General features: G+C 39.7%; 1 protein-coding gene across 2 annotated transcripts in view; it reads left to right on the top strand.

Moving 5' to 3' along the window:
• The window catches only part of LOC125898522 (polypeptide N-acetylgalactosaminyltransferase 10-like), an 89812-nt gene that overhangs the window by 67489 nt on the left and 8414 nt on the right, over nt 1–13909 (top strand). For both annotated transcript variants that reach the window (XM_049592351.1, XM_049592350.1), the window contains exons 6-8: nt 1819–2002; nt 5287–5404; nt 11671–11778. In XM_049592351.1, the coding sequence (XP_049448308.1) occupies nt 1819–2002; nt 5287–5404; nt 11671–11778 (410 nt within the window). The remainder of the gene's footprint in view (nt 1–1818; nt 2003–5286; nt 5405–11670; nt 11779–13909) is intronic.

The raw sequence follows: 13909 nt of genomic DNA, 5'->3' as shown, positions 1-13909 counted from the left end.
CAACAGTCTCACTTTCTCAATTACCCTTTTTCCATTAAGGACCCGTGTTCAGCTCCGTTTCCCAGCACGGCGCCGTCCCATGTGGAACCCTTTTAACAACAAACTTTATGACCCATGTTGCCTCTATGTCAAGCTGTACACACAATTCTTGGGAATGGAGTGTGTGTCTGCCACTGTGTAACACAAACAGGCGGTCATTGTGTTTGTTACATGTTTTGACACTCAAAATTTTGATAATGGAGAGAGGGTAAGGAGGCTGTGACAAAATGATCAGTACAGCTTCATATTACATGCAGGCTCAGATCATGTGTGGCATTCAAATAACAACCATGTAATAAAATGTAATATTTGTAGGGCTGCCCCCGACTAAGAATTTTCCTAGTTGCCCGCATGTTTACGATAATAATGTAATTATTAAATGATATATTTTGGTGGTTTGAGTTGAAGGTGTGAGAAAGAATAGTATCAGTAACATTGTTAACACTGTGCTACATTACAGAGAAATACAAAACCGTACTAATGAACCTTCATTAATATAGGCCTATATTTTATCTCCAAGTGCACGTCACACACTGAGCGAGCCACCTGTTAATGACGCTGTGGGCTAATGGGCATGTAGCTACTTCCATGTTTCAGATGATACGTCATGTTTGTAGTCGACCAATGAAGATGAGTTTACATATCACCTTGGGTTCGTCCTTCACCTTCTCACAATGATCCCACACTTTGGATTTCCTGCCCGACATGTTATTAACTAGCCTGTGGAATAACCGCAGGTACCAGCCCTGGAAATTAGAGGCCGTACACATGCCATGTCTGGAGAACATGAGGTCCGGCGCTGGGAGCTATTCTTGTGCCTTTTTTGCCTATTTTTCAAGTACGCGGTATCAGGTTGCGCCTCAGGTTGCTAAGCAACTTAACGAGCTCTGGCCACTTCCTGTGTCTGTCCTTTCAAAGTAAATTCCCACATGGTCCAGTCATTTTTCTGCAACTAAGTGACCAATATAATCTTGCCGACTAATGACCTTTCTGGTCGACTAATGTTTGGCCGACTACTACAGGGGCAGCCCTAAATATTTATATTTCCGATTTAAAGGAGGAAGGAGAAATATCACTTTTAAAAAGGACCACATAGCTACAGAACTGTGCTGAATGTCATCTAATCAAAGGGACTGCAAGTCTGCATCTTCACTCATAAGTTAGCTTGAAAATATTTATACTTTGTGTTCAAGGTGAGCTTGAAAACCAGACTAGACTTGCTGCAAAAAAAAGAAAAAAGAATTCAAATAGACATTAAGCTGTACTCTTCAAAATGAATATCCGGTGAGGGGGCACAGGATGCAGTCTGATCTGGAAAAGCCACTTTGTAGGAGCTGAAGTGAAGGACCACTATGTGGTCAAAACATCAGATTATTTATTAAAAATCAAATTATAAAACCTCAGCAGTGGAAATGGTTTTGGCTGTGAGCAGTAAAGAGGACAGCAGGGGCTGTTTCCGTTCTTCATCCCTCTCCAGACCTTTTGTCACTGAGTTAATACACTGGCAACCCTTTTAAAGGACGGTAGATCTGCGTCCGACATGGGTTTAGAGCTCAGTGAACAGACATACGCAAACATGCGTAATAACTGTCTTTCTTCCTGGGCACCCACTTACTTCTTCCTTCACCACTGTAGATGAAAGACACATTTTTACACAAACAAACACAACTCCAAGTCCTGTAACATTAAAGCCTTGTTTGTTTGCTGTGGCTCTTCATTGAAAAGCTTTTCATAAACTGAACCAAACATCTAGCATCTGCCTCCCTCTGTGTCTCTCAGACCGAATCGCCCAGAACAGGAAGACCATCGTGTGTCCAATGATTGACGTCATCGACCATGACAACTTTGGCTATGACACGCAGGCGGGGGACGCCATGCGAGGAGCGTTCGACTGGGAAATGTACTACAAACGGATACCCATCCCTCCAGAGCTGCAGAGGGATGACGCCAGCGAACCCTTTGAGTGAGTGGCAACACACTTTACTTAGATTAAATTGTATTTTATCATTGATGGTAACTTTGTTTCATACTCTTCCAACAGGTTTCACTCATCATCTCTCCTTCTAACGGGTTGATTTGTTAAAAGTGTCTGTCTGCTATCTCCTTGCTGTTTCCCTTAATCACACTAAGAGAAAAATACACCCCTCCATCTGGCCAGGGTGACTTTTAGTGGAGGTGATGGCATTGCATCATTTACCACATGTCAGTTGACATCCTGAGCACTCACTGGATGTGCTGTAGAGACAGAAAAAGTGTGTAGGAGGTGGGAACAGGCTAAAAGTCAGTGTTTCATTACTGAACTATAACTGCGAGCCCAGCATGGAGGAAGCGCATGTGCTTGTACACCAGTCAGTACAGTGGAAGCCAAAAAGCCACTTCACTGGTGCACTCTTCTAACTATAGCTAGACACTGTGTCAACACATGAATTAAACATTGTGCTCAGTGGTTCTCAGACTTACAGCCACACAGTTGTACCACAGCACTCTACATGTGAGACACCTATGAACAGGTGCCAAATGCCTATTTGTGATTCTTTTCCCCCTTATTAATATGTATAACCTATATACTGTGGACTGGAGTCACTTTATCAGCTACAGCAGACCTTTTCTGTGTTGCAGACAGCTAATTAAATGCCGCAAATGGCCTTCGCCTGTTCCTCCTTGCCTCCTGTCCCATGTGGCAGTGGGGGAAGGGAGGAAGGAAGGAGTGCATGTTTATGTATGTGTGGAAAACAAAGTCTCACTAGTTTGAGTGTGAAATTTGATTTCCTCCATGCACAATATCATCTCTGAGGATAATTAGGGCTGCTCAATGTGTTGTTTTTTAATGCAATATTAGCTTTCTTGATTAATTAATACAACACACGAAGGCTGAAGTTTCTACAGCTGGTAGCTCCATCTACTCCTTTGCTTCACTTTGTCTCAGTGGTAATTAAGTCCATTCCCTTGTAATGTTTCAAGCTAATGCTTTGTGCTCAAAATTATACTAATATAGATTTAGACCTTTTTTTTTTTTTTTTTTTTTTTTTTAGCAGCGGGTCATTATTCCAAGCAAAGTCAAACATTTGTGTGTGATCTGATTGCAGCTGCTTTACAGTAAAACCATTTCAGCAAATGGGAATTTAGAACACCATCCAAACCAGACGTGCCTGTCTGATCAGACACATCCACCTAATTCTTTATTTATACAGCTGTCTGCACCATGAAAGGCAAAAACCATGCAAAAAAAGCCTTGTCTGGAATGCTGCTTTGTTGCACAATAAAAGTTGGTATAGTGGTTATACACTATACTGACCAAAAGTATGTGGACATGCGGTCAGTCATCAGTGTGCTTTCAAGACCTTTTTCTCAACATGACAAAGCCCCTGTGCACAGAGCCAAACAGAGCCACTCACACATGCACATCGTTTAGCTGTAGCAGTAATTTAGAGACCCATCAGGATAGCACAACCACAGCAGGTACAGCAAACAATGTTGTACTTACATTACAGAAAAAGAACAAGTACTGTGAACAAGCTGCTTGAGTGTTAAAGACAACACTGTTTGTCAGATGCGTTAAAATATATAAATATATAAGTTAGAATGCCGGAGAGTAGTACAGTACAGTACTGTAATCACAGCTACATTCATTTCATCCTTTTCACCCTTGGAGAAAGAAAACTTCAGAAACCTGGCTGTTATCACCACGGGACTCATATCTGTGCTCACTGCTCATGAGGCGTGGGAAGCCCCGGAGTGTTTCTCACTGCTGACAGTACAGTAGCTGCCCTGTTTGCCTTTAATTGATCCTCCTCAGGGACGACTTTGGCGAGAGCAGACTACCTGCTGGCTGCTCGCCTCCAATGTCTACCTGATGAAAAGCTCGTAACTATGACAACCTGGTGCACCTACAAGCGTGTATGGTGATATTTCTGCACTGTAGGAGAAGAACAAGAGAAAAATACAATTGCGTTTTGAGTGATTGTTAAGATCAGTGTCACAGTAATCGGGTTACAGACACACACGTGTAGGGAGAGTCTCACAAGAAATTAAGTATACGTTTGTGTGTCTGCACCTCTTGCCCCAGTTTTTCTGCCTCAGGTGTGCTGCAGTTACAATCACGTACAGCAGCAACACAACGGCTAACAAGCACTGCACTCAGCAGCACAGAGCTTGTCACAGCAGACAGAAGCCACAGTGCTCTATAGTGGGTTAATTGGTTCTGCACTGCTAAGTGCATCTTCATTATCTGGTGAGAAATAGTGCCACCATAAATACATGAACTTTGGCTCACTGTCTGCATCTCTGTGTTGTTTTCTTGCTCCTATTCAGACCTTTTTTGTTCTTGTTTTTGTTATATGAGTTTCCAATCCCGTAGGCTTACAAAGGTGGCTCAGAAAAGTTTGATTCTCCCTCACAGCAGCAGTGGACAGCAGCCGCAGTCAGCTTGGATTTAGAGCAGTTGCAGTGGATTCCAACCGAGACCCAGAAGCACAGCAAAGAACATAAAAAACTTTCAAACCACTCCTGCAGCACAATCCACTATTCAGCCTACGATTCATAAGTTTAGTTTGTTTCAAGCAAACTAAACAGTTGTATGGCTGATGTTGCTTCAATGGTTTTGTTTGCTGTATGCGTTCAGGTTGAATTAGGGATGTGGCATACAGACCCTGGTTTGGTACGTTTAATTGGATAGATACGATTAGTTCCGAACCAAATTTCTTGGTTACTGGTGAACATTTATATCTCCATCATTTTATATTTAAAAAAATCACAACATTTCCAACACAAGGGACTTTTCTGTACAGCAGCTTTGGTTTACTTCAAACCTCATTTGAATGTCATATAACCTTGTGAAACACTGATACACCTTGCACCACCCATAAGAAGTTACAAGGATGAAGTTTTCAAAGTGCCTCATGATTCAGTGTCTGTCATCTGCTTATGTCTACCTCTATTTCTCTCCTGAGAAGTCCCTGCTGTAGACATTTTTTGACATTTCAGATGTTCGAAGTGATGATTTCTGATTGTCTCCTCGCTGTCTCTCTCTCCATCTTTGTTCATTTGACTCTGTTGAAGTGATGAGTTCAGGGATCTTGTTAGTACTTGCAGATGTTTGTGAGTAAATCTTGCATCTATTCAGATGTTTTCTTTAGTAGGTGAGAAGTGGAAAGTGATGCTCTGCCGCTCTGCACAAATGGAATGGCTTCTGTTGTACAAAATGCACTGCAAATAGTGAGTGTGTGTTGTATTTTGTGTGTCCTGCAGGTCACCAGTGATGGCAGGTGGGCTGTTTGCTGTGGACAGGAAGTGGTTCTGGGAGTTGGGAGGCTATGACACGGGTCTGGAGATCTGGGGAGGAGAACAGTACGAGATCTCCTTCAAGGTACAAATGATCACAACAACAGTTAAATTGTAGACACACACTTTTCTATATTTTGTGGACAAAAAAATACAGTAATTTTCCTCTTTGTTCATTAACCACTGGTGAATTTAATGCTCTTTTATTGTTATTTAAATTTCAATTTATGCTGCAGATAGGATGTTTTGAATTTACTGTTTTTTACTCAAGACTCTATAGCCAACCATTCTGACTCCTTCTGACTGCGTCATTGCATTACGGTCAATCACATAATAATAATAATGATAATATATATCCTCTTAGATATTAATTTAGTTCCCAAATAATCCTATCATTGTCTTTTCTTCTCTTTCAAGGACACCCTCTTTATTTTGCTTTTAAGAGTCCTGCTCTATTTTTAATGTTCCCTTTCAAATCCATTAGAATTTCCCTCTGGTTACTCTTCATCCACATTTTCAGTAGCTCAGCAGTATTAAAAACCCAGGCAATGGTTATTCACGTCTAAAAAAGTATTTTCATTTTTAATAAAACTAGGATGTCTATGCAGTGGAATGACGCAAACACTTTTGAGAGTGGTGCTACATAATCGTAACACAAAAAAAAGGTGGTTTTGCAAAAGAGGGAGAAAACCCAAAACTACCAGAATGCACAGCGCCGCACCAGACCAATTAATGCTCCTGCTGGTGGGTGACGAAATGCAAGCACGTCTGTTTGACACAATGGCGGCAGATCGGCAAGAAACGATCTCATATTACAGTTAAATAGTAAGCTAAAACATGTTTCTGGAAACATTTGTATATTTGTTTATATTTGATCAGCACTGTCTAGTTTTACCATTTGATCTCAGTTTTTTCAGCCTCCATTTTCACTGCGCAGGAAACACTATGGTGCCTGCTTAACACGACACTAAAATATGTTTCTAAAAACACTGTAGGCGAGAAATAGGCAATACAGTAACATAATCATGATACATATTCAATCAGCACTGCTTAGTTTGAACATTTAATTTGATTCGGTCCGAGTTTGAGAAAGAGAAAGTGCTTCTATACTGTTTGTTTCTGTAATGGCGACATGGGTGAGGTAATAAAAAAATGTGGAAGTACAGCTTTTTGTTTGAGCAACAGTCCTAGAGCTTGCAAAACTCGGATGACGGGGGCGAGGAGGGATATCTGGGTACTGGTTAGATGGAAGGACGTTTACAACAGTTGATTTACATATACTACCCAAAATGTTTTAATACAAAGTTGGTTACAAAATCAGCAGGTGTACCCTTTAAAGACCAGATTCAGCATCAGGGAAAGTTTAAGAAAATGGAGGAAGAATGTTCATGGGACCGTTCTTTTCTCCTCACTTCTAATTAAGCAAACCTTTTTGTGATCATGTTCTCTCCATCAGCCAAAATCAGTGACAGAGCTTACAGAAGAAGACAGTCTGAATATCCCCTTTTGGTTTTGCTAATGAGGATTTAAAGAAAAAAAAAAAACTCAGCCAGCTTTAGAAACAGTTATGAAATTGGCAGTGGTCCCATCCCATCCCACAACAACTTGAAACCATCTCCTTGGAGCTTGTTGTGTAGCTGACGTCTGACCGTCATGTTTTGGGTTTTACCAGAGAAGAATATTCTCTGACGTCCATCAAAATGACTTGCTTTTCTACTTGTTTTAGAATTATTATTATTTTATTCTAATATATATAGTTTTTACAAGAGGGTGCTGCTTTCTGTTTTGTTTCCTCTTTCCTACTGGTTCTTTTAATCGTGATTACAATCTTTCCCTGATTTCAACCAAGTCGTTTTTGTGACTAAACATATCCAAACCTTAGCCAGTGCAGTGGTGGAGGAAATTCATGTGAGGTTTCTTTGAACAGTCATTTGTAACAGCTGTTGGAAGTCAGTGACATCCTTGTGAAAGCAGTGTTGCATTAGAAAATGCTCATATGGGTTGTTTTGGAAGGCAACAACATATTTTGTCGATGCACTTTAACAACTGTTCCAATGGCAGTGTTAATCCTACAGATATCAAGAGTTAAAGGGGGCTCAGTAATCTCAAACCCATTTCCAACACAATTTCCTGGGGGTATATAATCAAAGAAAATCGATTCCGAAACCTGAGGCACTTACAACTGTTCCTCTACACTGTGATGCAGAAGTATAATTCCACCTTAAACCAAAAATGTAAAGCTAACCCTGCAATTGATCTCTTTATTTTGAAACCGTGAACAAAAAATGAGGAATTTGTACATTTAAAGCTGTGACTATAAAACAGTAGGCCTTCGCCAACATAGGCCGTGACCCAGAGATGAGCCTGACGCGAAAACTCTTCTGTTTTAGTGCTGTTTTGAAGTGTTTCATCTTGTTTAAGTAATTACTGAGATAATATCCAATACCAAGGTTATTAGTTTGGCCAAGCTTATCATACTATTAAACTTTGCTATCAGCACATGCCTAGCTGTGCGTCTTAAGTCTACGTTATGCCCTCAGATATTCAATTTGGTATCCTTTTTATTAAGATCCCCATTAGCTGATACGGAGCAGACAGCCAGTCTCCTGAGGTGAAAAGATTAACAGGCTCTCATACTAATCCTTACATCCAAACTGCTGCTCCCACAGACAGCCTGGCCCTGCTCGCATGTGAAACACAATCACTTCATTCACGGGTACAGCTAATCTAAAGCTCCATCCTGGTCACACTGCTATGTGGGAACGTTGAGCATTTTCAACTCACACAGTGAAATAATGTCAGCACATGGAGGCACACAGAGCACAGTGATAATATGACCTCACATGCTGAGCCAGAGGATAGTGCGCGGCATAAAACTGATGGATTTTTTTTTTTTTTTAATCGCCCCGGCAGATTGTAGTTTCAGTTGTGCAAACATTTCTCAGAGACAGAGCTGCTCTCGAGGAGGAAATAATTAAACCTCTGTGGATGGAGCCAAAACAAAGAAGAAGTTATTCAGAGTAAAAATTAAGTGGCATAAGGATGGCAGAAAAACTTTCTAAAAGCATATATTAAAAAAAAAAAATACATGACTTCAGTCCTATTACTCATATGAACCATATTCCATTTAGAAACCTATTAGAACATAAATAAATAAATAAATAAATAAATAAATAAATACTACTACTACTACTACTACTACTAATAATAATAATAATTGCTTGACATTTTTACAAGATGCAAATGGCATTGATTTGACATCATGGCGCATTTATTGTCATAATAATAAATATGCTTTGCAAACATCTAAATCTGAATTTCTAGTTTTCTTAATGGCTGTCTGCTTCCTAAAATTATTTGAGATTAAAGCCTTGGGTCAGGCTCATTACTAGCTCGGTCTAATCAGCACTGCTGTGTTGGACAGAGCTGGAAGTGATAACGGGGCGAGCGGTATATTCTGTGCAGTGGGTAAAGTGAAGTAGTCCAGTGCCTCATGGCCCATATCCTGATTTTACATTTATTGCTGCCAGCCTTGGTTGCGTCATTATTATTCATGTAGTGGAAGCTTTCAAACCACCCAGACATAACCAACAAGTTTTCACTGCCCTTTGTTGACATCATTGCCACTGCAGCACAGCCACTCTCAGTATGGTTTGTTGCAGATGAAGTTCCACCACCAGTGAACCAACTCAGATCACAAGAGTGTACACAGGCTCAGCTGATAGAAACAGAACAACACACTTCACTCCGACTGTATGAATAAAACATAATGCTGTAAGACAAAATCCAGCACTGACTAAAAGTGCAACTAAAATTCAAATTGTCTGTATTGGCGTCTTTAAATCAATAAAACATTAACACATATAGTTCAGTATATATTTCAGCGATTCTGGTAACATGTTTAATGCTAATGGGTGCTTGAAATTATTCCCATGTAGCGAGTTGTTTTGTAACAGTACAGACTGGCTCTGAGTAAGTGAGAATGTTTCAAATAAAAGGGAAACGAGGAATTTTGAACATAGGCTGAATTAAAAGGCCACAGTAGCCTTAAACAGCGGCTCTAGTTTTAGCTGAAGAGCAAATGTGCATTTTTCAGTAGAAAGGTCCCAAGGTTAATTCTCTGGGCACCATGAATACTTATTCATTTTTGCAGCTGTCATCAGTGAGAGTTAGCTGGCTGCTTTTGTGTTTCTGATGGCATTGCATTTTACTGCTTTATATGCCTCTCATTTCTGCAGGAGTGCCCTGAATGAAAAGTGCCCAACGTCATATGGTTTTACCCACTGTCCGGTCAATTGTGATATGCCCAGAAACAAAGGGGGGGAAAAACGCAACAAGTTGTTGTTTTTAAGTCTTTAATATTATCGGCTTTAATCATGAATGGATTAATGACTGGGCCTACCGGGCACAGACCCAAGGGCCCAAAGTATCCATTGCCCTCCTTGGCCTTCATCTGCTGTAAAATCTCACTCAAATTACTGTATACGTACAGACCAGTAAGAGACTCGAATTGACCAGAAAGAGATGCAAAGGGGCTGCAAAGAGACAGAGAATAACCAACAAAGACACAAAATGACCTCAAAGAGACACAAAATCACAAAAAGATGCATAATGACTGTAGCTCTCTTCACAACACAGGTCGGTTCTTTGAAACGGGCGTTTATTGCTTGGGCATGTCTTGTTTCTCTGCTGCATCCTCGCCTTTGTCACACCATCACGCCTTATGTTGTGAGAACTACATTCGTGAATAAACACAGTACAAATATCTCAATAAATTACGAGGCACATGACATGAAAACGAAAGTAAACACAAAATGATGCTCAAGAGGTTTAAAGTCCTTGAAAAGTCCTTCGAAAGTTTCTTGGAGGTTTCTTAAAGTCCCTATAACCATCTGCTAGAGCTTCAGACGTGAACATAACTTGAATGAATGAAATAGCAAAGGCTGATGAGTCAACGTACACCTTGCGTTACCATATAATTTAAACAATGAACTAATGCATATGTTGTTACAACATTTGTAGTAATTCACATCAGCTTTTACCTGTTTCACATCAGATTTAACACATCCATTTTAACCTGACATCAAATTAATTATTTATTTATTTGGGTATTCATTGCACGGAATTATGACGTCACTTATCACTGCATCATGAACTCAGAATCTATGAAACAGCACTTACAATGACCACAAAGAGATGCAAAATTTTTGGCCATTTTTGGTCTTCTAAGTTTTCTTATTCCTGGATGAGTCAAAACCTTTGGGCCCATTTGAAACACATGGCCCAGCCATTGCAGTTACGTCTGCCTTATGTCACCAATGATGTTATGTCTGTAAAGTTCCAAGGCTGCTGTCCTATTAGGCCAGAGGATGCCGTTATATCATTCCTGCCCATGTTCTCAGCAGCTTCAGCCTGCCTCTAACCTTCGAATAGCATATTAAAAGACCGCTGTGCAGAAACAATTTGGAAGTGTTACCCCTCTGTCTTCCCAAATTTAACTTGTTTGTTTTCATGTTTAAATCCAGCTTTTCATTTCCCCACTTTTCATATTGCTATTGTCTTTAAAACAAAACCCTTCTCCCATCTCGCCGGCTGTCTCTAAGTCCTTCTTTCATCGTCATCCTCTTCATTGCCTCCCTTTCTTTCTCAAGGTTTATTTTCAACATCGCGAGCCAAGAAAAAGAATCCTCACTGTTGTCTCCATTATATTTGAAGGATTAAAATGAGGATGTCTCTGGTCTGTGCGGTAGACAAGGGAAATGAAAATAAACAAGATACAATTGCTGGAAATAAAGGTTTGTTTTTACTTGCAACAAGCACATTAGAGTTCTTAAAACTTAAATCTAATTGTATAATTTTAATATTTCAAACCGGCAGCATGCACTGATTTGCCCGAGGAGCCAGTTTGCAGTTTCTATTGTTTCTTCATAGTCAGCTAAATTTAAACACTGTCATAAGATACTGTACCAAAGACTTATACCCCAGTCTTTCTCTTATCTGACCCTGCTGCTCAGGTGAAGTCAGGTCACTATCATATCATAATTTGCTTTTGGTGTCTTCTCTTCTTCCTCCACTATCCTGCCATTTCATCTTTATTGCCTCTTCTTCCAAATTCACTCCTCTCTCCTCCTATTCTCCCAGGATTTATAAGCCTGTTAAATCCACTGTACTATATGCATCTTTCTTCATAGCCATCAGTCTCCTGCTCATCTCCTAGATTGTCTCCTTCCTTCACCTTCCTTTACCTTGCCACAACTTTCTGTCTTTGTATGCTGAGCTGGACAAAGGTTCTATATACAACAGAGATCAATCTGATGAAAGAGCTGTCTCGCTCTCTGTGTGTCTCTGTAGGTGTGGATGTGTGGTGGTCGGATGGAGGACATCCCTTGCTCCAGGGTAGGACACATCTATAGAAAATACGTCCCCTACAAGGTCCCTGGTGGGATCAGCTTGGCGAAGGTAATTCTTCACGCTGTACTGTATGCCTCCGTGGTTCATACAAATACAATACAGCAGATCAGTCACAGATTTTCCATGTACTATAACATTCTGATACGGGGGCGCAGTGTTAGTACAATGCTGTCACATCACCTTTGTTACATCTATTTCACAACAATGGATGTGTTTTTGTTTTTTTTTTAATTTTTTCTGTAGTCGTATTAATCTGTAAGACAGCAGGGCAAATCGAAGCACAATGGATCTGTATTGGCTGTTCCTCTTAGAAATCCAAAAGCTTGTCTATGGGTCCTCAGAAGGTTTTATTTGATGATTATTATTATATGCAAGCAACTGCTGTATTTACTGTGTTGAAGTGGTTTACTCATTCAACTTATAGTTCCTTGCAGTTCCATTGATACTGATGATTTACAACCACAACAAATGGTTTAATAATCGCTTCTGTCAGACAAATAAACAACAACAACAAATTAACAGTCATAAATTCATTTATAAGCGTTAGGTTAATCCATAGACCAATATTATCCCAACAGAAATGGTCCTTGTGCAGTTCTCATACACTCCCAAAGGTCCAAACAATATAAATCCAGTGAACTATTAAGTCCAAAAATATTATTACATTCATAGACATCCATGAACTGCCATTGCATCATTTCAGATGTTCATATTTCTCTATATATTATCCATAATTTCTTCCATTCACATGGAAATGTGCCTGTTACTTGCTGTTAACATGGAGGTGAACTCCTGACCTTTTCATTGACACCTCACTCAAGCCAATAGGAGCTTTCAGTGCTGTTGCTATGGCTAGATAGCCAAAGAGGATCTGTGTTGAAGGCAGAACGCATCCCTCACACTTCCTGGTCTCATAGCCAATCAACAGCCATAAACTTATGCAGGAGGTTTGAACTTCTTGCATCTGATTGTTGAAAATGATAAATAAATGGCTACTCTGTTAAGGGGAAAAGGTTTTTTAAATATTCATATTTATATTGTGTTTATTCAACCTATTATTTCAGGCAAAAATAAATAGGCAATAAATAAAATTAAGTTGAATTAAAACCTTTTATTGAAACTTAATTGACTCAATAACAGAAACACATACAGTGGGAGAAAACGTTCAAATGTGAACTTTCAGATGAGGCCATGCACATGCCTATTCTAAAAATGGAACAAGAAGAGCCTTCAATTTACTTAAGGTATGCCATTGATTGGTATTTTCGTTGTATTTAGGTACATTTTAGAGGACTTGTAAGAGGTTTAAAGGTTAAACATTTGAGATCCTACGTTTGTATAATCATGTTAGCACTGGTGGCATAAAACAAAGGGTACATCTGATGTCTGACACTCCACTGAGCTCCATTAAGAGAAGTGGAACCTATAGTATGTGTAATGTTTGTGTCTCTGATTTCTGAGGTGCCCCACACTACAAAACTCCATATTTGAACTGAATTATGTGGATCATCAGGGGATGAATATAGGTCAAACCTAACTAATCAAAGGTCCTTACACTGAGAGTATAGGACAAATACAAAATGTAACAGGAAACCATATAAAACAGCTGTAATGCAGGCTATATTGTGATACATAAATTCCATGTCTTTAGTTTTACTAATTTCAGACAATTCCTGCAATTTTATATTGCACTTTCATAAAGGTGAAGGTCTTAAAAGTATAAAAATATTGGTCCAAATTAATGTTGAGGTTGAGAAACTTTTAGTGCCGTGTATTGGCCAAGCTCCCAAAACCCTGGATCTTACACTCCAATAAAGCAATTCAGTCTTTTTGTTAGACAGTACGTGCCTTACAAAAATTAACATTGTTCAGTCTAAATGCCCCCGGTTTGTAGAGCAGGTCTGTTAAGAAATTATAGTCTCTAAGCCCAAGCTTGACCCTGAAGACATCATGAAGACATCATCAGGGGTTATTTTTCTTCATAGTTGATAATGCTCCTTTTAGAGCCACTGAAGACATTGCGCAGCCGTTTTACAGGCTGAGTGGTTTGAAGTAGTAATAATACCATTTTTTTATCCTGAGATGGAGGACTGGTTCATTTTAATACCGCCCATTCATCAGCTCTGAATGTTACAATTCCATTGTTAGGTAATCTTTGCCTTTGAAAGGCACAGACTGC

The sequence above is a fragment of the Epinephelus fuscoguttatus genome, linkage group LG12, assembly GCF_011397635.1.
Source record: "Epinephelus fuscoguttatus linkage group LG12, E.fuscoguttatus.final_Chr_v1".
Lineage (NCBI taxonomy): Eukaryota > Metazoa > Chordata > Actinopteri > Perciformes > Serranidae > Epinephelus > Epinephelus fuscoguttatus.
The sequence above is the reverse complement of the archived record's forward strand: the minus strand, read 5'-3'. Positions and strand labels throughout refer to the sequence as shown.